At 34.4% G+C, this 23,891-nt stretch overlaps 1 protein-coding gene across 2 annotated transcripts in view; it reads left to right on the plus strand.

Moving 5' to 3' along the window:
* The window catches only part of TTC27 (tetratricopeptide repeat domain 27), a 109,774-nt gene that overhangs the window by 74,963 nt on the left and 10,920 nt on the right, over positions 1 to 23,891 (plus strand). For both annotated transcript variants that reach the window (XM_035321922.1, XM_035321921.1), the window contains exons 11-16: positions 3,559 to 3,654; positions 5,798 to 5,920; positions 12,046 to 12,273; positions 17,644 to 17,742; positions 18,787 to 18,839; positions 21,628 to 21,793. In XM_035321922.1, coding sequence (XP_035177813.1) covers positions 3,559 to 3,654; positions 5,798 to 5,920; positions 12,046 to 12,273; positions 17,644 to 17,742; positions 18,787 to 18,839; positions 21,628 to 21,793 — 765 coding nt within the window. The remainder of the gene's footprint in view (positions 1 to 3,558; positions 3,655 to 5,797; positions 5,921 to 12,045; positions 12,274 to 17,643; positions 17,743 to 18,786; positions 18,840 to 21,627; positions 21,794 to 23,891) is intronic.

Here is a 23,891-nt window from a genome sequence, read left to right on the forward strand (position 1 = left end):
GGCAAAATGTATGACAGTATTGGATTTCTTTTGGCATAAATTGAGAAAGAAGTGAGGTGAAACAACTGTGGCTGTAACACTGGAATTGAAAATGTGGTTGTCAGAAGAGATAGGTAAATGGAAAAGGAGTGCAGTCACATTGTGTATAAATGATGTGAAAACCACAGAAGAAATGAGACATAATTACATCGATAAAATGTTGTCTATTTTGCGGGAGATGTTTTACTGGGACCAGCAATGTAAGGTTTGGTTATAGACCAACTCATCTCTGATGTTGTTGAGGGGAGAGATCCAGTTGGAAATAAATAATTGCTGCACAAACAAAAGTGTTATGCTGTTTTCAAGATGTCTTTGATAAGTAGTGAGTACCTTACTATTTTGAAAAGACAAGGACTTGAGGCTTTTGTTTGTGTTGGGATTTTTACCTTAAATAAGTCTGGATCAGGAGATCCTTCTGCTGAGATTAAAGAAAAAAAAAGTATGTAGTTGGTTTTACATACAAAGGGACAACTTCATGAGAAACTAAATAAGCAATTTCATCTGGTCTAAAGAGTTTAAGCATAGAAGGAAGGATGTGAAGGTCTGACATTTATTTACCTCAGATGCAAAAAGCTAGGTTAGAAGAAAAAACAGTACTTCCATCAGCCATAGAAGTAAAAGATGTGGAGAGGATAAAGAGATTGAAATTTAGGCAGGCTCAAAATTAAAGCTGGTATTTTGCCTTCAGGACCATGGTGATGTTACATTTGATGTTGAACATAGAAGCAAAGCAAGCACATGTAGTATGAAATGACATCCAAGGTGGAATAAATCATTTACATGTAGTCAAGTTGTGGATAAATATCAGATGAGTTTGATTACTGAATTGATTAGACTGAGACTGGTTATTAAAGTGATAATAGCTCTAACTTGATCATTTTGAAGTCATGTGATATAATTATCTGAAACAGGCATCTATTGGGCTTCTTAACCACGTAACGAAGACTTGAGAATGAGATGGGGAGAATAAATTTTAGTTGCTAGCTCAGTCTTTTTCTTCTTTCATACGGCTATAATGTAGTCTTTGCTTGTGATAAAAAATTACATCAAAAACATCTCTTTCTGTTGTCTCCAGACTGGATTAGTATATCTTTCTGTACTGTATTTTTTGACTTAAGAACTCTTATCTATGGCAGCTGAAGCCTTGGGAAAGGGTTTGTAACGCCAATGACTGGGGAGAGGGAGTTGATCTGTTGAGCTTAATGTTACTAGGTGGTGCATGTAAAGGAATTCATACATCGTTTAAAGCTGTGATTTCTAGATGGCTTCTGGCTTAGTTCTGTTTAGCAAGTTTTAAGGCAGGAATTTGAGACTTTGGTTAAGCTGAGACACCAAGTCTTATGGCTTTTGACTATGGTGCGAAGATTCAGTGTTTACTCAGATGATTAATGAGAAAGAAAGGTCTCTTGGCACTTCTGTTTTTGTTCATCTTTTTGATGTATTGTTCTATGATTAGATAGCTGTGCAATAAGCTTAGGGCTCTAATTTTCTTGCTGCTATGCAACTCAAATTTTATTTCTTCAAGCACATTTCAGGAGCATAGAATTCAGTAATTTTTGAGTAACTTATTTTCTGTATTTCACTAATAGGTTGAACTATCAAAGCTTATTTTTTCCACGTATAACAGTGCATAAAAATGGGTTTTAATAACTTTAATAACTTCTAAGTTCATTAGTGCTTATTCTTATTTAATGTATAATATCCATATGTTCTACATATATTTTTAGCTTTTTTTGGAACTCTGAACAGAGCACAGTGCCTTGAGAAAGTGGGAGAATTCTACCTGTTAAGTCATGTTCTCCTACAACATGTCATTTAAGTTACACCTTTCTATTTAGAAAGCGTAGAAAGGAGATATGGCTACACATTTTCAAAATTGTTTCCTTTTGAAAAATAGTTTTTCTTTGAATTACAGTTTTTCTCTGGAACAATTGAAATGGGGGGTGGGAGGGAGAAGGTAAAACAAGAACAAAAACATTTTGATCAACTTAAAAGATTTTCTGCCTTCCATCTTGTGTTCACCTCAAAACTGGACACATGAGATTTTCTGGCTTTGTTCAGACTTTAGGCAATTATTATGTTTTAAATTTCTAACTGTAGTTTACTACTTTGGCCTTGTAAAATGATTGCCCTGAGGAACTGGACAATTTTTCAGTTTTAGTTGCGGCAGTATTTAGAAAAATGTGCTTGTGCATAGTATTAGAACATTTCAACATAATTAAATGGCAGAACAGGTTTTTTTATGTTGTTCATAGTCAAGTAATCTCTGTAATTAAATAATTACTTTAAAGGTTTTATTTGAATGTCTCCTTTTAGATTGCTCAGAACTATGTAAAGAAATGTGATTTTATTAAACCTGTCCCTTTCTTTACAAATACACTTCAGCAGTTTTCTTGGGGTAGGTTTCTGTGTAATCTCTAGGAGCAGGTCTCCAGAGATAATTTTCTGAGAGAGAATGTGAATAAGATAAAATATTTAAAACCAGGAGTTTGAACATGGATTTAAAAGCCTGAATTATTGTTGTCTGTTTGAATTTTTCTTACTAAAAGAATGAAGCAGCCTAATAACTCGTTACCATCAATAGCGGTTACAAAATTCTTTGCAGCTTAAATCATGTAAATGCTTATTTTAATTTTACAGAACTATTATTTGCATTCCCATATGGTTAGGTAGCAAACAGATTTAGAGAGATCCTATCCCATTTTTCCTTCTGTTTGGGAATCTTTGCATTTATTTCCCATGCTGAGAAAATTCTGAGACTTTGTTTAGATCCTTCAATAAATCTTTGTCTAAGTTACATGCAGGATTTACATAGGATAATCATGCGAATGCAAGTAGTTTAATGTTCCCTCTCTTGTAAGTCTGGCCTTAAATTTGCTATTTTAGTGAGGTTTGGCTTTTTGAAAGACAGTTGTGCACTTATCTTAAAATTTCTAACCATGTTTTTGGTTTTAGCTACCTTTAACATTTTATTTTTCCTGCTATTGAGTTTTGATTTAATTTAATTACCTTCACAGTGAATTTACAGAACAAAAGTTAGTGCTGAAGTTACTACATTTTTGCTGTACAAACATTGTTATTTCCTTTCAAAGAATTTCAGAATAAAATATTTCTTCATCAAAAATAGAGAGTTCTACCAAGGCAGAAAAGGCTGAATTGAATTACAGTCCAAGTCACAATAACTTATTCCAAATTAGAAGCGTGTTTCCGAAAGCATGGCTCAGTCTTCCTTTGTCTTTTTTTTTTTTTTTTTTTTTTTAAGAAGAAATTTCATGCTTACAGTGTGCCAATACTATTTTGAAGTGAAAATCTAGCTGTAAAACTGAAATGCATTAGGCAAGGTCACTTTTAACATTTGACACAATTTTCCTATGCAACTGTTAGGATTGTAAATTTGATTCTTACTCCTCTTAACTTGCATTTAGAAATTTTAATCTCTTCAAAGCTTTGAATTTATTTTTTTTTTATGTTGGTTAAATTTAAGTAAATACTAAATCAGAATATGTTTTGCATTTACAGGCACTTGCAGACCAGTTTGAGGATGCAAATACTTCAGTATCTGAACGCATGAAGATTTTCTACTGTTGTCAGGTGCCTCCACGTTGGGCCATACAGGTATGGATCAACTTTATTTGAAACTTGCTTTAAAGATATGTAGTTCTTATCAGTTTTGATACTGTGTAACTCAAAGTCAAGGTAGTATACTGTGATTTTATATTGAGACGCTGTGGGAAAAAAGGATGTAACATAAGAATGCATTTAGGTTTTTCTGGAAAGAAACCAAGTTCGACAATGTTTTACTTTTATATGTCTTGTTCTGTCATGCATGGAAGTAATTGCTTGTAGTGCAGTCCTTCTTTATCTTCCGTTTTCTTTCATTAAAAAATAAGCAGACTTTCAAACTTCCAACATATCTCATGTAAAAATAATCTTTTCATTGTATCGCTATTTGCTACTTTTATTTATGTCACAATTATTTGCATCTTTCTTTGTCCTGTAATGATGATTAACATGGAGTTGCTTTCAGGAAGTGGATCATGGTCAAAGCAACCAAATAGGAGACAAAAGTACGTTGAAGAACCACTTAAGCTGACAAAGCTTTTATTTTCTGGATGTGCCTTTTTTTGCTAGTTTTGAAAGGAGATTTTTTCCAAAACTGTTTATCCTGAACATAAATTCCATTCTAGAAAAGAAATGTACACACTAGTCTTATCTGATAATTTAACAACAAACTTAATATATGCATTACTTATCTCCAAAGGTGTGCATATTGTTTATTTTTAATGGTGTTTTATTAATTTGATTTCTAACCTAGATGTATGTTGCTTTAACAATCATACTTTCTCCAAGCATTTTCAAATTATTCCACACAATCTTTCAACAGGCATTTGCAATAAAACTAGCAAATGTGGTTTTCATTTCCAGTTGTCAGAGTGACACTTTTCAATCCAAGCCAATTTTCCAAGCCAAAGATAGAAATACTAAAAAAAGGGGCTCATAATGGTAGATGACTGCAGTCTTCTAGTTATAGTAATGAAGAAGCATTGCTTATATGAATTTTACCAAATTTGACTCTAAATTTCATAAAACATAAATCTTATTTAATTTCAGACATTGGAAAATGTAGTTGTTTTTTTTTTCAAATTAATTGATATTAAGCAAACAAATTACTTTGTCGCAGACCTTCACAGTTTATGCATTCATTTAAAAGAACTGTACCCAACCTCATTTTTTGACAGCTAGTCAAAAGTTAGTGTATGGTGACTCCTCACATTTGTAACAGACACTGAAGCCAAGCCTGTAAAGAGAGGTCTGTGCCATCTACACAGAACTTAAGAGAATCTATTCAGGATCACCAAAACCACTGCAGAGGTTCACTGTGTGGGATCTCGTAGCATAATTAGGTGTCCTTATACAGATTGCTTCCATTTGTTTTTGCAAACCAGATTGTATATATTTTACCCATAGTAAATAAGTTATCCTTTCTTCAGAGTTGAAAACCTATATGCGAATTTAATCTCCTCTTTAAAAAATAAACAAAAGACCAAAAGCAACTTTTCAAAGTCATAAAAACATACCTTGTTTGTTTTTAAATTGAAAGAACTCTTATTTTCATAACCACAATGAAATAATAGCTGGATCTGAAATAACAAAAAGGCTGGTTTATCTGTGAGGAAAACTCAACTAAGGAGTTGAACCTGAACCCCAATCCAATACTGATTTGACTGAAAACTAACACTTTTGCAGTGGCTGTTTGGGGCACTGATTTCTTACAGTGTATCTAGCAAATCTGTTTCAGAGCCTTTCTCCATCTGTGTTTGCACAGGTACAGATTGCTATGGCAGGCATTGCTAGAAGAAACTTTACTGCCTTCCTTTAGGCTGTTTCCCACCCTGTGTTCCCAACATACTGCTGCAGCTGCTCTCCAGCCGCATGGGCTATGTGCCTCACTTAAAGAATGGAAGTTCTTTCAATTCATCCTTCACATGTGTGTTTCTATTTTTATGTTGTATTGTAAACTAGTTCAAAGTAGTTGAGTTAGTGGCATGAACTGGAGTCAAATCAAAGCAATTATTTTTCTATTGATTTTTTTTTTAAGGTATATAAATTTTTGAGCCTCCAGCTTGGGGTTTCAAAGAGTAATTTCATATTCTGTCTGCTTTTTGCTGTTGTCAGAAATGCCTCTAACATCTTTTAAAAATGTAAAGAGGACTATGTACCTTGGCTTTCAGTTTTATGGAATTTCTTATCTTTCCAGCGTCAGCTTGCAAGCTTACTCTTTGAGCTCGGATGCACCAACTCTGCCTTACAGATATATGAGGAGCTGGAAATGTGGGAAGATGCAGTAATCTGCTATGAAAGAGCAGGACAGCATGGGAAGGTAAGAAAAACTGGTTTTCACAACTGAGAGTCTTGCAATGCGAACAGAAATATGAAGCAATCAGACTTGAGCTGTCAATGCATAGATGACCTTACAGAATCTTACAGAATCATAGAATGTCCTGATTTGGAAGGGACCCACAAGGAACACTGAGTCCAACTCCTTGCTCTGCACAGGACTACCCAGTAATCAGACCATGTGTCTGACAGCATTGTCCAAATGCTTTTTAGGCTCTGGCATGCTTGGTGCTCTGACCATTTCCCTAGGGAGCCTATTCCAGTGCTCAACCATTCTGTCAGTGAATATAATTGACATGTATGTCTGTAGGGTTATTGTGAGAGAAGTCCATTTATGACACATGACATGTGAGTCTGTTATTACCTGTGAATGCTAAAATAAAAGATCTGGGATAATGACTACATGAAATAGAAGTGGATAAATAACTCAGGAGGCAAGAAGACACTTAAATCTAACACATTGAAACAATTCTCAAGAAAGCTCGTTGTTTAGATTCAGAGAGAAGATGGTGATAGTGATTCTTGAAAATATTCAAGGAAAATTAAGTTAACAACCATAGATGCACAGCAAGGTGTAACATGGGTATTGAAAGCAGGCTATAGCAGTCATTCATGATGGAGTTTGGGAGCTTTATCAGGAGGGAATCTGTTTTCTTTCTCACTTGTTTTCCAACTATTAGTTGTATCTTTTAGAAGTGCTTTAAACAGAACAACATCAGTGCTTGATGTATTTAATTACTTAATGTTAACATATAAAAATTATAGAATCAAACACTTGAGGCAAGATATGGCCTAAGATTAAAAGGCATTATCTTATTTTGTTAAATAAAGTGTGGTGATATTTTCCTGAGCCTCTCTATCATTTCTTTAAAAGTGCTGCAGCAACATGTGATCAGCTCCAGGCAAAGACAATTTTAAAAACATCATCTAGCTACGTATAGATGACAGAATTGTTTAAAAATGCTGTGAGCAGGCTGTAGCAGCTTGGTTGTTTTGCTATTACAGTTAGAGCAATGGTAGGAGGATTTTAGTGATACCTGGAAGCAACACCTATTTGTATGTCAGTTTAGCTGTGTTCTCTTTGGTGCAATCCCTTACACAGAGGGATTGTAACAGGAACTTACGGTATCAAGCATTGTTTTCAGTACTTAGATAACTTTCAGAAATACTCAATTTCAGACAAAAATATCTTTTTTGTTTTCCTCTCTGTTCCCTTCCTCTGTTTGGTATGTGGTAACATTAAATATATGTATGCCTTTATAAAGACATAAGCATGAAGACTATGCTTATACTAAATTAAGCTTACTGAATAGAGAGCTATAACTTAATAGACAAAACACAGAATTTCTCATATTTACTTGCTATTATTAGCATTCACCAATGACTAGATTTCAATCATTATAAACCATCAGATATGCCTTGCTGTCAATTCTGTGTCACATTATGCATGCCTTGGGGGTACTATGCTAATATCACAATTTTTCAGTACAGTGGACAAGTAGAGGTCAGTATTTTCCATTTCCTGGAAATTCATTCTGTCCTAGTTACATTCACAAGCTGCCCTTAGGGAGTTATGAAAATGGCACTCAGAGAATAGGACAGGATATCTGACACAGGAAACTGCTTAGAAATGCTTTCAGAATGAGGGTTTGTGCTGTGCTTTGAAAATAGAAAGCGCTATGGAAGTACTAAGTAACAGTAGTGATATTAAAAAAAAAAAAGGTTAGCTTCAGATCAAAAAAGCTGGAAAATTAGAAATATTTATTTGTACACCAAGGGGAGTAACTTTGTTCTCCTTATCAGAAAGCTTTCAGTGTTGTGAACTGTGTGTATTTATAAAAAATGTTATTGTTTTTAAATATCGTACTTTTTCTTTTTGAAATGCATGAGAAAATACTACAGCAAGGTGTTCTTTGGTGGACGTTCATGTCATTTAAGGAAGTAATATACATGTGCCTAAAAGAACAAACTCTGTTAAATAAATTTGTGCATAATTTTCACTTATAGCTGCTTTTATATGGGAAACAGTCGTTTAAATACTGAAAAATCTAATCAAAATACTGGAAAAACTAATAAAACAGCCAAATGTCAGCAATATTGATTGGTCTGCGTAGTTGGGCTTCAAAGAAGTATGTTCCTTCCTCTACTTTCAAGTCGTGCACTGACAGAAAAAACAGAGGATGTAGGTATGGGTACAAACAACTCCACATTATACACTTGGAAATGCATAGTTCAGTCAGTTATAATAGGGCAATATATCAGTACAAATTTTGCAAAAAAAAGATGTCACATTTAGAAAGCTTTTTGTGGATCCTTTAGTTATTAGATATGGCTCTATATTCACTTGTTTCATAATCTGAACAAAAATAGTAAAAAATATCATAACATGAGTCAACAGAAGACTAACATAGTGCCAAGAAATGAGCAGAGCAGGGCACAGAAAAACATCAACAAAAAAGGTATTAAAATCTGAATGCACAGTATGTTGATGGTTGCTGTGGCCTTGTCATTCCAATATTTTACTTGAATTCCTTTAACAGACTTCCTGAAAGCAGACACTAACCTCCATTGTTGTATTGAAAACTGGTGTTGAAAAGTCTCTCCCTTCATTCTTTTAGCTGTGAGGGGGCCTCAGAGATCTCGAGAGTATTATTTACATCAGACAATGTTCTTTGGTTTAGGTGAGGTCTCTTCAACCTCACCTGAAATGGATAATGCACGAAAAATTGGCTTTCTTTCCCTGCTAAGTAAAAAGCAAAAGAGAGAGTGAGCTGGAGATGGGGATTTTCAGTTCTTCCAGTAGAAGTGAGGCCTTTCTCTCATGCAGGAGCTCTAGAGCACCATAACTGCTCACCTTTGACAAAATCACGAGAGCTGTTACTCTGTTCAACACAGCTTTCAGCCCTGTTCCTGTACCCATCATTTCCTCAGAGTAAACAGCATGGTATACAGCCTGGTCTTAGACCAACCTACCCAGCAATCCATTTTTCACAGAGTTATTTTTCTTATCACAACATGACAAGGACAGCTCAAAATATCTGAGTGGGGCAACACAATTATAGTGAGATATCTGAAGTTTACTTTTAAATGAAGGAAATGCTTCCCAGATGCGAAGTCAGGTAGTATTATACTGATTAGTTCATAAGATGGTTCAAGAACTTGATTTTCACTGTATATCATTGCTTACTTGTCTCCAAAATGTGCTTTCTCTGTAGGTAGCTGCAAAACTGAGTAAATAGCTCACCCAAGGTCATCCATGAAGTTACAGAAAACAATTAAAACTGAAAAGCTCTCATTTTTTCTCAGTTTCTTCCATGATTATCTGTTCTGCTTCCTCATGCTACTGCTCTGGTAGTCTAGCAAATAATGTGCAAGCAGAAAAGTGGAAAGCGTTTATATCAATTTCAGTGTGGGCAATTCTGTGAAAAACAGTGTTGTTATAATTAGAAGTTTCACTTGGTAAGAGTTATACAGTTTCTTTTTTTAATTATTTTTAGATAATTTTTAATTGAGAGTTTGTTTTACGAAAGCTTAGATATCAACTTCAGTTATGAAACATCTGAATTAATATTTAATAGCTGTTTAATTAGTAAAAATAAATCTCTAGTGGTTATATTTTTTTTTTATGTACGGTGTGTGAACTGCATGGAAAATATTCCTTGATAATATTGTTATTGTTAAGATAAGATTTGCTCTTTGCAAAAGTAGAGTTCTTATCGATGATTAAAAGTGTGTTCTTGAAAACAGTTTACTATGAGGTTAGGAGAAAGAAATATCCTTTTCCATATAAAAAGGAATATTTTTGTATGTAAATTGATAGCAATATGAGAAATCCTGTTTCAAAGTATTATCTGGTTTTGTAGAAGACAAATGACAAATGTTGTGAGAATGCAGTCTTTTTAGTTTGTAGTTATGATCCTTTGTATTAGCCTTAAAAGATTTACATGATAAAAAAGATTTGTAACATGGCAGAGATGATCAGATAGCTAATCAGATGAAGAAAAAGTCAGACTTATGCTTATTTAATTTTCTGTTTTATCTGTGTGCTGAAGTATTTATATTGGCAATGGATTCTTTTAAGCTTAGTCCAGAACGTGATATCTCTATGCTCTTAAATGTGAAATGCAGTTAGTGAATGGTTGGCTTTCTGGTCTAGTGTACGATTGGTACTAAGCACTATCACAGAATAGCAATCTAAGCTTGGGAGTACCCTACTGAGGAAGAGGTAGAGCAGTAGTATGCACTCCACTTTTCACATCATAGCAAAATTTCAGCCTTTTTTCTTTATTTGAGGAAGGAACAAAAACTTACTTTTTGGTGCCTAATGTGGTTACTTCAGTAATGGAGTGCTCAGTTCTCTCTGCTCTAGGAAAAACACAACAACAAAATCTTAAAACATCTGTTGTTAATACATGTTCCTTGATTCTTGTAGTGGCAATTAATGGAGGCAGAGAAGAGGAAGCAAACTGTCCTTTGACCAAACCCTCTACAAATGCAGCCTTCTTGTTAAGCTAGGTTTTATAATGCTTTGAGTAGGCTAATTCTAAATTGTAGGGAATCAAGTTCCTTTTTCTTTGGAGAACTGTTCCAAAGGCACTTAAAAACACCTGCCATGGAGTTATTTTCCTATCTTTCATCCCCTATTTTTCTTCTTAATGGAATTCCACTTTTGCTAGCAAAAGTTCCCCTTACAAATCTAAACAATACACTCCCTTCCCATTTGTGCGCTATAAATATTTACAAACTTTTCCTACTAAAGTAGTTAACAAAAATTACAGTAAGAGCAAAGTGTTAAAATTATTATATGTTGAAACTTTCAAAAACAAAGTAAAACTTTTGAAGAAGTCACTTTTCATCAAGAAGATGATTTTCAAATCAGATCAATAAGTTTACTGATTGGAGGAGGACGAGCACAAGACTTGCATAGCAGATATTTGATTCTTGAGAGATCATGTGAATGGGAAATAAAACAGGTCTCATAGAAGTAAGAAAAGCAGTCATTTAAATGCAGAGATGAACACAGCTTTCATTTTAGATAAACTAGCTATGATAGAAGGAAAACTAGTGTTACGATGTCAAATTCTAACTCTGGCAGGCTGTGTTGGATCTCTTGGTTCACATGGTTCAAATAGATCTTTTCATATAGAAAATTTATACTGAGCTGAATTATGTTTGTAACATTTTTGTAGTGGGGGACTGAGGTAAGAGTTCAGTCTGAACAACAGATGATCTGTCCAGCATATTTACAGTTTCAAAAAGCCACAGAAAGCAGACTTATCTCTTATTTAAAAGAGAAACAATAATTTTATTGTTACAGCGAGATAGCAACCCTGAGATAAAGAGTTTTTAAAAGGTTGGTTACAGCCCATAACAGATTGTCTGAGAGACCCAGCTTGTATCTTGTTTTCCATAATGCTGTACATATTTTAAATATATTTTCTCAAAAATTAAGATAAATGTATAGCTTCTGTATCTTATGTAAAGGAGTAGCATTTCCAGAACCAGCAGTATGAAAGTAGATGCATTTTCAGGCCTAATCGAGTGGAAATTGCTGTCTTCAGAAAACAGTAATTAGAGAAAAAGGAATGACAGTCATTGCATGAATACTTACTAGGATATGTAAAAGACAAATGATATACCAACAGGATTGCAGATATGCTAATGAAGGTAATACTACATTGCCATGAGGTAGGTATGGGTCTGATGTCCAGTGTTGATACTTGCTCTTGATACAGAATACACACATAAGATATAAATTAGGATCAGGCTCCTTCTTGCTTTGATAGGTATGTTTCCTTTGGTGCATTAAACCAAAGGCCACTATATTATGTTGATAGTGAAGTATTGTGGTTTGTTTTTTGTGTGTGTATTTTCATTGTGTTTTTGTTGCTGTTGTTTGTTTTGTTTGTGTTTTAGAACATATTGGAATTAGATTCTCTTTATACTTCATCTTTGCCATGTTGGGTCAAGATACTGTTTCCTATCTGTCTCCATTTCTTAGTTTTTAGCCGATGACTGTAAGGTGCTAAAGTGGTATTTGTTCAGATAAGTGATTAACTGAAGATAAATTGCCCAATTAACAAGTTGATTTCTCTCTGTTCTTTACAGGCAGAAGAAATACTGAGACGAGAGCTAGAGAAGAAGGAAACACCAGGATTATATTGCTTGCTTGGTGATGTTCTTAAAGACCACCAGTACTATGACAAGGCCTGGGAGCTCTCTCAGCACCGCAGTGCCCGTGCACAGCGCTCTAAAGGCCTCCTCCATCTCCGCAACCGGGAATTCAGGGAATGTGTGGAGTGCTTTGAACGTTCAGTGCAGATCAACCCTATGCAGGTTGGGAAATTATACAAATATGGCTATGCTTTAGTTGGCGTCTTAAGTTTTGAAGGATTCTGTGCCTTTTTAGAAGGTAATTCTGTGCAAAAATGTCAAAATAGCTGTTTTTCATTCCACATAACTACCACTGTACTTCTGCTTTAGAAAAACTTCAAAGGTCTCCAATTTCTCAGATCTTATATCCTCAAGCTGTTTGTTATTTACAAGATGTCTTTTCTTCCAGTGAATCTCAGTCTTGTTCTGATTCAAATGAACTCCAGATAACTTAAAACACCTTTAGAATGGACATCAAAATGAGCAAAAATGCTTCCCTTGTCTTCAGTTCCCTTATTGTCTCAGGAAATGCCAATGCCAACAAAATAAATACTGTGACTCAGATAGGAGCCTTATTGAAATCCAGAGGACTCACAGAGAATGAAGGGTTGTACGAGTTGGCATACAGGGCTCAAAACTAAGAAACATTCTGCTGAGATGCCATTTTATTTTTGGTTCTATCCAAAGGAAGTTTAAAGTGGAAGACAATCCAAGAAAAGCAGTCCAGACCATATAGGAAAGCAAACATTTCCTCCTTATGTTGCTCAGGAAGCTCTATTTAAGATTCAGATGAATTGTTTCAAACAAATAGATTGAGTAAATGGATAGCATGGATTGGCATATCACTGTCTTCTGAAGTCCGTCTGTGTTTTGTCACTAGAGAGATGAATTGTTTCCTGTTCTGGTATGTTCTGTGCACAAAGAGCAGAGGGGCAGGTGACTCTAAATTCTCTTGAATTCACAGAATCATCTAGGTTGGAAGAGACCTCCAAGATCACAGAGTCCAACCTCTGACCTAACACTAACAAATCCTCCACTAAACCATATCACTAAGCTCTACATCTAAATGTCTTTTATAGACTTAATACAGGGAACACGAGGAAAATTCATTGTTTCCAGAATTGTGAATAATTTGTAAGGTAAACAAGGACTCCCTATTACAAAGAAATTTTCTTTTTAGTAGTTATGAGAAACCTTTTTGGAAGAAGGCATTTAAGACTGCAGCAAATGAATCCTCCGGATATCTGATGGATAAAAATATTCTCTGTCAACACTCTTTAAGCCTATGTACTCTTTGGCCAATTGGTGAAATTTAGTGGAAGTCTCTGATGTAGATCTCTGCAGTATGAGCTGACCACCACCGTAACTAGACTTTGGAGAATGAACAAAAGAATTAAAATCTCACAATTCAAATATATCTGAAACCCATCTTCATTAACACTGCTGCTCACAGAATTACTTGTTTCAATGTGTGCCTAATGGGTGATGGCTGCACTTCTTACACTTTCACTAAGAGCATCTTGCAAGGATAGGCTGAGACAATTCCAGTAGACTGTGGAAAGAGAAAGGAGGAGAGATCAAAGAGCCCATGCAGTGATTTCTCTGACTGAAAGTCTATATAAAACAGAGCTTACAGCTTCTTAAATTACAGATTTGTTAGTTCACATACTAAATAATGTATGGTTCTCTATACCCAGTCACTTTGTGTTTGAATTTTCCAGAAACAAGGTTCATGGCACCCTTTTTGTGTCCACGCTCTTTTTCACAAAGTCTGCAAGAAAGGAAGAATAATCTTTTTTGTTAATAAACAATAACATATAACTAATAAACACAACTTCTCAGGCTAATTTTCCTGGGTGTCAGGCAAAACAAGTGATCTCTCTCAAATCTGGGAAAAGAGTCACATTTCAGAAATCTGCTTGCTTTCAACTACATCAGAAATTTGAAGCTTTGGACAATGCAGTGAGCCTTATTCTCAACAAGTCTCCTCCTCATTCCTCCTTTAATAATAAAAGTAAGTTAAACAAGAGTTGAGCTAGTATCTTTCATTGGAAAAAATGATATCAAGTCTCTGTGCTTTCTTAAAGCTATAGTGTGTTCTGCCAGTGTGATGCATTCAAAGGAAACAATTATAAAGCAGATAAACTATGCCAAAAATGAGTAATTAAAAAGGTACTCAGGTTTTCACTCAGAGCTCTTAAAATTTTAATTACTAACTCCAAAGACTAATTTTGCTCTGCAGGGTATAGATAGTTTCTAAACTAACACTATTATCCTCCTAAGAGTATTATACTAAAGAATTCACTAGATTCTGAAAAAAAAAATAAAATAAAAAAATGTACATGTATTTGCCTTATGTGAATGCTACAGATTGCTTTAAAAATACAGAAAGTTTCTTCATACATCTGAGTTTTTTGTTTACTACTTTTTTTTTTTTAGGTATACTTTAAACCGGTTGTTTTGGAACCATAGTCACACTAACATAAGAGAATTGTTTAGACTTACTTAAAGAATTTCATGATCATTTAGACTTATTAAAGACTTGTCTGGAAATTTCTGATGGCAAGTTTTAACAGAGACTAAAGCCCAAATTATATTCCTTTGCTGGTCGCTGTCTTCTGCCTTGAAAAGGAGAAAATGTTACAGTTCATTTTCATGTGTTTTTCCAATCAGTAGCGAGATTTGAACCTCTAGCCAACACTTTTTTTTGGAAAAAAAAAAAAAAAAAAGAACTTTAACCTAGTTCCACAAGTCTTGACAAAACTTTCTTTGAACTGTGGACGAAGTTTTCATTGCACTACCTTTCAGTCAGTCACTTTCCTCAGAGCAGTTATTACATCAGCCAGTGGATTCAGCAGATTTCATGCCCTTCCCTATAAAAAGGGAATTCTCACCATTCTTTCCACTCAGAAAAGCTATAAATCCATTCTTAAACTGTATCCTAAATATATTATTAAAAAGTTACTGTCCCTATATCATGGAATAAATTCATGCACACTTTCCCTTAGATGCACCTATCTAAGGAACAATAAAATACCATTTCAGTGCAACAGTAGATCAAGCTGATGAATCTGTGTTTTTCTTTTTTAAACAGTTACCTTATATTCTCATTTAATCTGGCCGATGAGTTCTCTCCTAGCTTTCTGATCACTCTAGCACATTGTATTTAAGTGTGTCCTCTTAATAATCTCCTTTCATTTAACTGTTATGATTGTCTGGTCTTTTTAGATGCTTTTTTGAATGACAGCATGCTGTTGCTCCAAGACTTGAAATGTCTTCAAATTTTTCAAGTCTTCTGCAGACCTTTTACTCTCTTAGCTGCCTCTTTTATTTTTAATATAGCTTCTCTGTTTTTAAGCTGCACTTAAAAATAGCATCTTCCATATTAAATATTCTGCCTTCGTTCTTGAATGACTATTGAATCAAGGTAGTTACAAACCATCTTTTATATGGTAGCCTTTTGCATCTCACCTTTCATAATGGTCAGGATCAAGAGATCTTCTGACTAATTTGTTCATAAAATTTTAGTGTTGGAATTGTGTTCATTGTTATTTACTGAATTATATGGAGTAATTTAAATCTCCCTGTATTTTCTGAGTTTTCTACTTTCACAGCCTTCTAATATCCCTCACTCCCTATGTTACATTCTCCATTTTAGTCAATTACTTGGAGATGCAGCCTTTATACCGTGTTTTTTTTTTCCAACTAAGGCCTGAAATTTTAATCCACACCAGTCCTGTTGTTCATTTACACAGTTAATTACTTATGATTGATGCTGAAGTTTTCTTTAAATTATGGCATTATTTTTCCATCTGCACGACCCATTCCATTCCATTTATTATGTGCATCCATCCTACAGCATCTTAGCTCCTTGTCTTAATTCTTACTCCAGAGACTTTTTATCTCACTGTTCATTTAGCATCTGTTCTGGAGACCTTTCCCAACTTTTTACCAATATGGGCAATTCTCAGATTTTTTTATTTTTTTTTCCTATTCAACTGAAAACTTCACGCATAGCTACTGCTAGGCAAACTATCTTGTTTCAAATTACCAAAAAAATAATAATAATAAAATCTTTGCAGTCACTGCTTGCTTTTGCTGGATGCCTGCTCATATAATTTTTCTCCACAGAGATAAAGAATCATTTTCCTTTCTCCTTATGTTGTAACTTTTCATTGAGAAAAGAGTTGACAAGCTTAAGGGTTGATAAACCTTATGCTCAGCTTAAGCTGAGAGATGCAGCTGCTCATCATCATCCTCAGAAATGACTTTGACTAACACTTCCACCATTTTAATTTCTATCAGATGCAGGAAATACAAGGCCAGAAGTGAATCTGTGCCATAATTATTTGAAGAAGAATAAATGCAATGACTTCTTTTTGTCATTCTTGACACCGGCAAAATTTTACAATATCCTTTGCTCTAGTGTTGTAGCTGACCTTCAGTTTCATACTTGATTCCTCCAGTCTCTTACCCCACTTCTCATATCCAGGTAGTTGTCAATCTAAAAAGAAGAGAAAGGTGAGATAATGCCGGTCTTCTGGAAACTGGATGAATAAAAGCGACTCAAAAGTAAAATTGGACTAAATTTATTTCCTATAAGTTTTGCCCTCTGAGATCTGGGAAACAAATTGTTTTCTGTTCATGTGCAGTTTCTTCTCAGTGTGATGAATTTTAGGTTTATGAAAGGCGACAGGCTGACAATGCTGAAAAGTAGATTTTCATGTTTGCACAGGCCAGGTATAATTAGCAGAACCACCTTTGCCTGTTAATATGTCCACATGATCTGATCAGGCATCCCAAATACACTCCCAAATGCAAAAGAAAATCTTTACTGCCAAGCTTGTTGAGTTCTTTTCTTGATATATTGAAGACTGCCCACCTGGGTGCCAGATCCTTCAATGATGGATGTGATGCATTTATATGCTGTGATCTAAGCAAAGTTGTGAAGCAGATTAACTATAAGCTGTATAGCAGGTAACTCAGATTAATCCAGCGGGATCAGATGTACTTACTGGTTCTAAGTTGGGGACTGAGGGACAAAGAGTAATGATCTGGAGAGAGCTGCATAAAATATCTGCTATAGACTTCACGATTAATCTATAGAGGTAAATGGCTCCTTGCATATGAGCCAACAGCTTGATCAGAAACATCAGAAAAGTTTCTTGTAAAATGTGGCTCCCCTGAAATAAGTTTCCCAGTGTTTGCCATTTGACCTAATTGTAATGTATGAAGTCAATATGAATTTTTCACAAGTAAAAGCAAAATGTACAAACCTATGAACAGTTGTCACTTTATTCTCTAAATGAAGACAAGCTGTTAAAGAGCACTTCATGTATGGTTAAGTGGTCTCTATAGTCAACACTTGTTTATCCATATTTATTCGAACTTTAAAGTTTTCCTATATTCTGCATACAGGTTATTATTTATTCTGATGCGATATAGCTGAAAATCAAGTAAAATGAATAAGAATAATGTGGTTTTGTGCATCAAGGCAAAACTTCTGTGTAGAAATATGTATGTGTATATGTAATCATCCATTTTTCTCTCCAGCTAGGTGTATGGTTTTCCTTGGGCTGTGCATACATTGCTTTAGAAGGCTATGAAGGTGCTGCCAAAGCATTTCAGCGCTGTGTGACATTGGAACCAGATGTATGTACATTTCAACAAGCAATTCAGATGGCTTATCTAAAAGCAACAAGGATGTTTTCATTATAAACAAGCAAAGCAATAATGAAAAACTTCTTTAAACTTTAGCCCTCTGAATAAATTAAACTTTTACATAAAGGATATGTTTTTGTCATGAGGCATCACAAAAATACTTGCCCAAAACTTAACTTTGTCCAAATAGCTGTGTGTGAATGACAAAATATGTTTGACCAGAAAATTCCTTTATGCTTGTATACATTGCTAAAACAGAGGGAAAATGGAAAGAGTAGAACACAAGGAGAGATTAAACACTAAATTAAAATACTTAGTCCTCTAAGTATTGTATTCAAATGCTTTTTTTTTTTTTGGGGGGGGGGGGGGGAACAAATAAATGGTTGTATGAAAGGTAAATTAGTTACTATATAGTTTGTGAGCACAAAAGGAGAATGGAGCTTTTTTTTAGCTAGTTTTTCAAGATGCGTGGGGCAAGCATGTGTATGGTATTGTACACAGAGTAGAGCTTTGTTGGTTTTACCAGAAGAATGATTGAGCACCATGCAGTCCTTTTCAGCTAAAGCCATTGATAAACACTGTTGGAACTGACACTGGTAGTTTTGCATGAGATACATTAGGGGACAATCAGATGATCTTATTTCCCTACTAGAGAGGTGTAGGTAAGTAGCTTCCAAGTGGTGAGGAGTGATCAGCTGCTGGCAGCAGTGACCTCTCTATCCATTCCAATTAGATCCAAGTGAAAGATGCCTCTTTATGGTTTAAATCGGTGGTAGGCAAGAGCTAACATAGTGTATTCCAAACAGAAGACTTAAAAGACATATTCCCAAGTGTTGCTATAATCAGTAATATCTATTTATTCATATTTTCATGCAATATTTTCAATTTTAATGTAGCATTTTGACTGCCTTGTAGCACACGATATATTAATGTGTGATAATATGCATGATTAGCAGAACTGATATTTCATAGCAGTTTAATTTACATATTTTTATCAAGTAAATAATGGTTTTGGTGGTACTTTTGTTGTTGTAGAATGCTGAGGCCTGGAACAATTTATCAACTGCATATATCAGATTAAAACAGAAGTAAGTACTTCAAAATGATTAGTTGTTACTGCTTCCAAAACAAATAATTGGGACTTCCTTTTCTTTTTGACATTGTTTTTTATTTTCATAATGTGCTTAACTCTATTTTCATAATTCCTGTCCCTTCAGTTCTCTCTATTGAGTTGGATCGTTGATAACTTCATTTTGCCGTAAATGTGTTTTCGTAATCTTTATAAAAGCAGCAGCTTCTCAGGCTACACTTTTTTCTTGTTAAATATATTTATGGTGTAGTAAGTATAACCAGTGCAAAACATTCGTACTAAATTTGGAAACTAATTTGATTATTTTAGACAGATATGTCCATTTCAAACAAACCATATATTCAAACCTATGTCAATTCATACTACGTTTATCTCAGGAGATTTAAGGGAAAACATACAATTTATTTTTCAAGTTACGAAAACAGATGGAGGCCTACACACATAAAAGCTCGCTTGTTCTTTTCCTTCCAATTTAAGCATTAGTACAAGAAGCTTTGACCTAAATGGACTACATTTCTTATTTTGTATTTCAACTTAGTGTGATAAAAATTACTTGTAGTCACACAATACCTGCAGGAACTTAATATTTAAGAAGAATTTTCACATTGACTCATTCGCAAAGAATAAAATAATAGAATAATTTTTTAAAAAAACAAACAACAACAAAAAACACTTAAAATCTGGTATCAGTTTATACAGTTATGCAGTCATGAGGAAAAACAAGAAAGAGAAAGAATAGTAAGTTTACATATAAGGAATATAAGCGTATGATGGAAATGTGGGAAATAAAATTGTAAATAAATTCAAGAGATGATTAGATATCTTAATGGGAGTAGGAGGAAAGAGAAAGTGAACGTTGAATGATTGCTTAAGGCTAAAAAGTACAGTAGAAGTCATAAACTTGTTTTACCTTTTCATTAGTTTCTTGCATCTTCAGCAGTGCCTTAAGAATGCACAGCTTAATTATCAAATCATATAGTGCATACTCTATTAATTTTTCTGTAGCCTCTTTGAAAATAAAGCGATTGCACATTTATACCAAAATCACTTTCCTCACTGTTTTTTTTTTTTTTTTTTTTTTTTTTTTTTTTTTTTTTAATCTAAGACTGCTTCTGATAGATTGCTCTTCCTTTTGCATAGAGTTCAAGAGTATGTTAAGTGCTCGGTGTATTGGCTTATGCTTGATTCATAGAAGTATCTTTAATCAAAACCATTTGATTTGTCAGTTACGAGGTTGAGACACTACTGAATGATCAGTTTCACTGTGATTTAATCTTATGATTATATGAACAGTGAATCTGTTCTTGTGATTTAACATGCTAAATGTAATATCAAAAACAGCAAAGAGGGGTAGCTTTTGACTTTTTTTTCCGAATAAATCATGTTGGAGAAGAATATGTGTATAGGAAACCATAAGATGGTTTTATGTGCTAATAGCTGAGTGTGTCCTCTATTTGCTCTAGAATAGCTACTTGAAATATATTATTTATCTAATCGCTCATACATAAAGACTGTGTGATTTTGTTTAATTCACTTTGAAAACAGAGTGTATCTGTTGTAGCTTGCTTCAGTATAATTTATTTTGGGGGAGAAAAGCAGTGGTGAAGGTGTAGACTTATTTTTCAAGACTTCTAACAACAACAAAAAAAGGGTGGGGGAGAGAGGACTGAGAAAAATGAAAAGAAAAAATAAGATATTAAAGCTAATTGTTTTCTTTTGCTTCAGCCAGGCTCTTAAATCAGTCCCACCCAAGAGTTGTGCATTTGGTTAAGGCTTTTAACAGTGTAATTCAATAGAGAAATAGAAAATGTGTAAGTTTTTTTGAAGACTATGCAAGCAGCTTGCTGACACCCAAATGTAAGGCATTTTGCCGTGTTTTGGGTTTGTTTGTGTTTAAGAGTCCACACACTTTATGTATTCTGAATTTCCTTAAGAAAAAATAGTTGTGATGAAACTAGAATCTACTGTTCAGTTTACCTGGTAATTTTCTATGAGTTCTAGGAGGTCTTGGAAATTTAGATTTTTTTATTTTTTTATTTTTTTTTTCAAAACAAATAGGCTGTTCCTCTGTCCTTCGGGTGAGAGATTCCTTGTTTCCAAGACAGCATAACGCAGTGGTGCTGTGTACTCGCTCCTGTTTGGATATGAACACTTGAACACCGGTTCAAGTGTTGCACTGGATAAAGATACTCCATCATATGATTTATTAAGTACATAGGGGATTCATTTTGAGAACGCAGAGGACTTTACTGGTGTAGCAAGGGTGATGATTTGAGGAATAGGATTTATATCCCATCCCTTTGGTATCTTGTCATCATTTCACAGTTCTGTGATGAAATGAGTCAGTGTCATTCTCCACCTGCCATGAACTTGGTTGTGGAAAATAACTTCAAGTTGCAAAGTTGGGGTTTTTAATTATTTTAACGTGTTCTGCAGTTGTAGTGTGAGTAAGGTTATTTTCCCATGGTTTCCAATAAAAATTTAGAAAAGAAAATATCAACATAGATGGCACCATTACAGTGAATTTTTGCATTCTGCATACATAACTTTGCCAAAATGTAGTTGAGGTTACCTAGATCAGACAGCAGAGCATACTGCGGAGTGAACTGATGGAAGGTAATTAGCAAAAGAAAACAGGGAAGTATCAGTATTATAAATTGTGAACTATAATTTTTACATTGCATTGTTTTTTAAACAGATTTTTAAAAACAGCCTTCTGGTTGATAGAATTACAACTGATTTTCATATATTTGTATATAATCTTCTTTCTCTTATTTTTTATTTAGAATCAAAGCATTTCGAACCCTCCAGGAAGCACTCAAGTGCAACTATGAGCACTGGCAAATTTGGGAGAACTATCTTCTCACCAGTACAGATGTTGGAGAGTTTTCAGAAGCAATTAAAGCTTATCACCGGCTTATGGACTTAAGAGAAAAGTACAAGGATACACAGGTGGGGAAGTTTCCATAGTAATTCATTCTATGCTTTTTCTTGTGAGGCAGATAATACTGCTGATAATTTTATCAGTAATGATAGTACACATACCAATGAAGTTATGTAGGCAAGCCATTTAATTTTTTGATATCTGGACTGTAAGACTTAAGTATCTAAAACAAAAATGGACAAACAGGAAAACCTTTGCAGCCAGTTTGTTTCAGACAATGTAAAAGTGCAAATGAACCTGGCAGTTTTCAGGTTTATTCTTAAATAAAAGGCAGTACAAAACCCTGTCTTTCCACATTGTTCTTGCATATGTCAGTATCAGAAAAAAATATAAATTAATTTAGCTTAAAGAAAGGCGAGCTTTTCCAGTGTGCTTTAAAATTCCACAGAAGAGCCTTTGAAAGTGAGTTATGTTTCATAGATATGAATTGATGAATGCATTATAGTCAGAACGATGGCTCTTAATAATCTGGAACAGAGGTTATATTCTCTCAGGTTATATTTAGTATTTGTAGGAGTCACAGATTTTAATTGATACATTACTAAGCTAAATAATAGTAAAACAAAAGGTAGGAAATTAGGAAAAAAAAAATGCAGACGCACAAAAGAATAAATATTCAAATTCAACCGGTTTCTTTCAGTACTAATTCATTGCAATTTTTTTGTGAAAACAGAAAACAGTCATTGGACCTTCACATACAAATCACTTTTAGCTCAATCAGTGTTGCAGGATTCCTCTTGGGAGACTGAATGTATCAAATAAGAGCGTGCACTTGAATATTTATAATTTTGAATGTCCTTGGTTTGTGTAATTACAACAAATACATAGATATGTATTTAATTTCAGCATAGTATCCAGTCATACTCGTAAATCACTGATTTCTTTCAATAACAGTAAGGCATTTATATCTTCCTCTGTGATTTCTGTTATGTCATTGCTGTCTTTCTGCACCAGACTTCTGAGTTCAGAATGGAGCTCTGAGAAATTTAGCTTTTAAGTTATTCTAGTAATTAAATGATGTTATCCTTGCGGCAAAGGTTCTGAGATCAGGATATCATGAGGCTGAATACAAGTATGTACAGATTCTGCAGACAGAACTTAATAAGGAGAAACAGAAGGTCTCTTTATAAATGATCAACAATACAATAAAAGATTACAGCAGGGGAAGTACTTGTCAGACGTCCCTGTTTCCTAGTAGGCCCTTATAATATTTAAAACGCGTTTTCTTACCTCCCTTTACTAGTTCTTAAAATTATTTAAATATCTATATTTGCTTTTATATTCATGAACTTACTGAGAAATATACCTTGAAAACTTACTCGATGAATTATCTATAACTTCAGCAAGTAGATGAGTCATTGGAAAGGACCTGAGGAGAAAGCTTGCTGTAACTGTCAGCCTCTGAAATATTAATCTGAGGCTGTAAATATAGCCAAGAAATTTCTGCAACTGCTAATGACACTGTTTTGCACAACGTGCATGCTTGCGGAAACAAGAAATATTTTTTTTACTGGGAAAGTTGCTGTTCTGTAAATAACAAAGTTATTTTGCAGTTGGAAAAACTGATTACCTATGCTTTCAGAAACCAGATTTTCATCCTGTACTGTCAAAAAATATGAATTCAGAAGTATGGACAATATGGTTCCTCTGCAACTCCGTGTTTTTGAGAATCTAACACATTTTCTTGTACCCTTCCCATCAAATGCCATCCTCACTTCAGTGGTTCATATTGACGGGCCCTTTTCTAATAAAAGGCTGCAAGGGAATTTTGAGGAGAGAGGATTGATACTTCTTGAAATCATCTTTCTTTTAAGTAGCTCACTAATGATAATTGTCTTTATTACAAAAGTTTAATTTGGGAGGAGTATAATGAGAGCTAAACTGCAGAGTTTTCATTTTGGATCTCGTATCTGAAGGTTCTTTTCTTAAGCACTGTCAAGCTTGATTTGCATTAGTTAAGCTTCTAAAAATGGTTTGAAGTGAAGTTTTATATGAAAGAAACTGTTTGGAGAACAATTGTGGAATGAGACTAACTGATCACAGCATTTAAAAAAGATTGTGTTTGTTTAGTATGTCTAAGGTTTGTTCCCTTGTGGTCTTTTGTTT

Source organism: Oxyura jamaicensis, chromosome 3, assembly GCF_011077185.1.
Source record: "Oxyura jamaicensis isolate SHBP4307 breed ruddy duck chromosome 3, BPBGC_Ojam_1.0, whole genome shotgun sequence".
NCBI lineage: Eukaryota > Metazoa > Chordata > Aves > Anseriformes > Anatidae > Oxyura > Oxyura jamaicensis.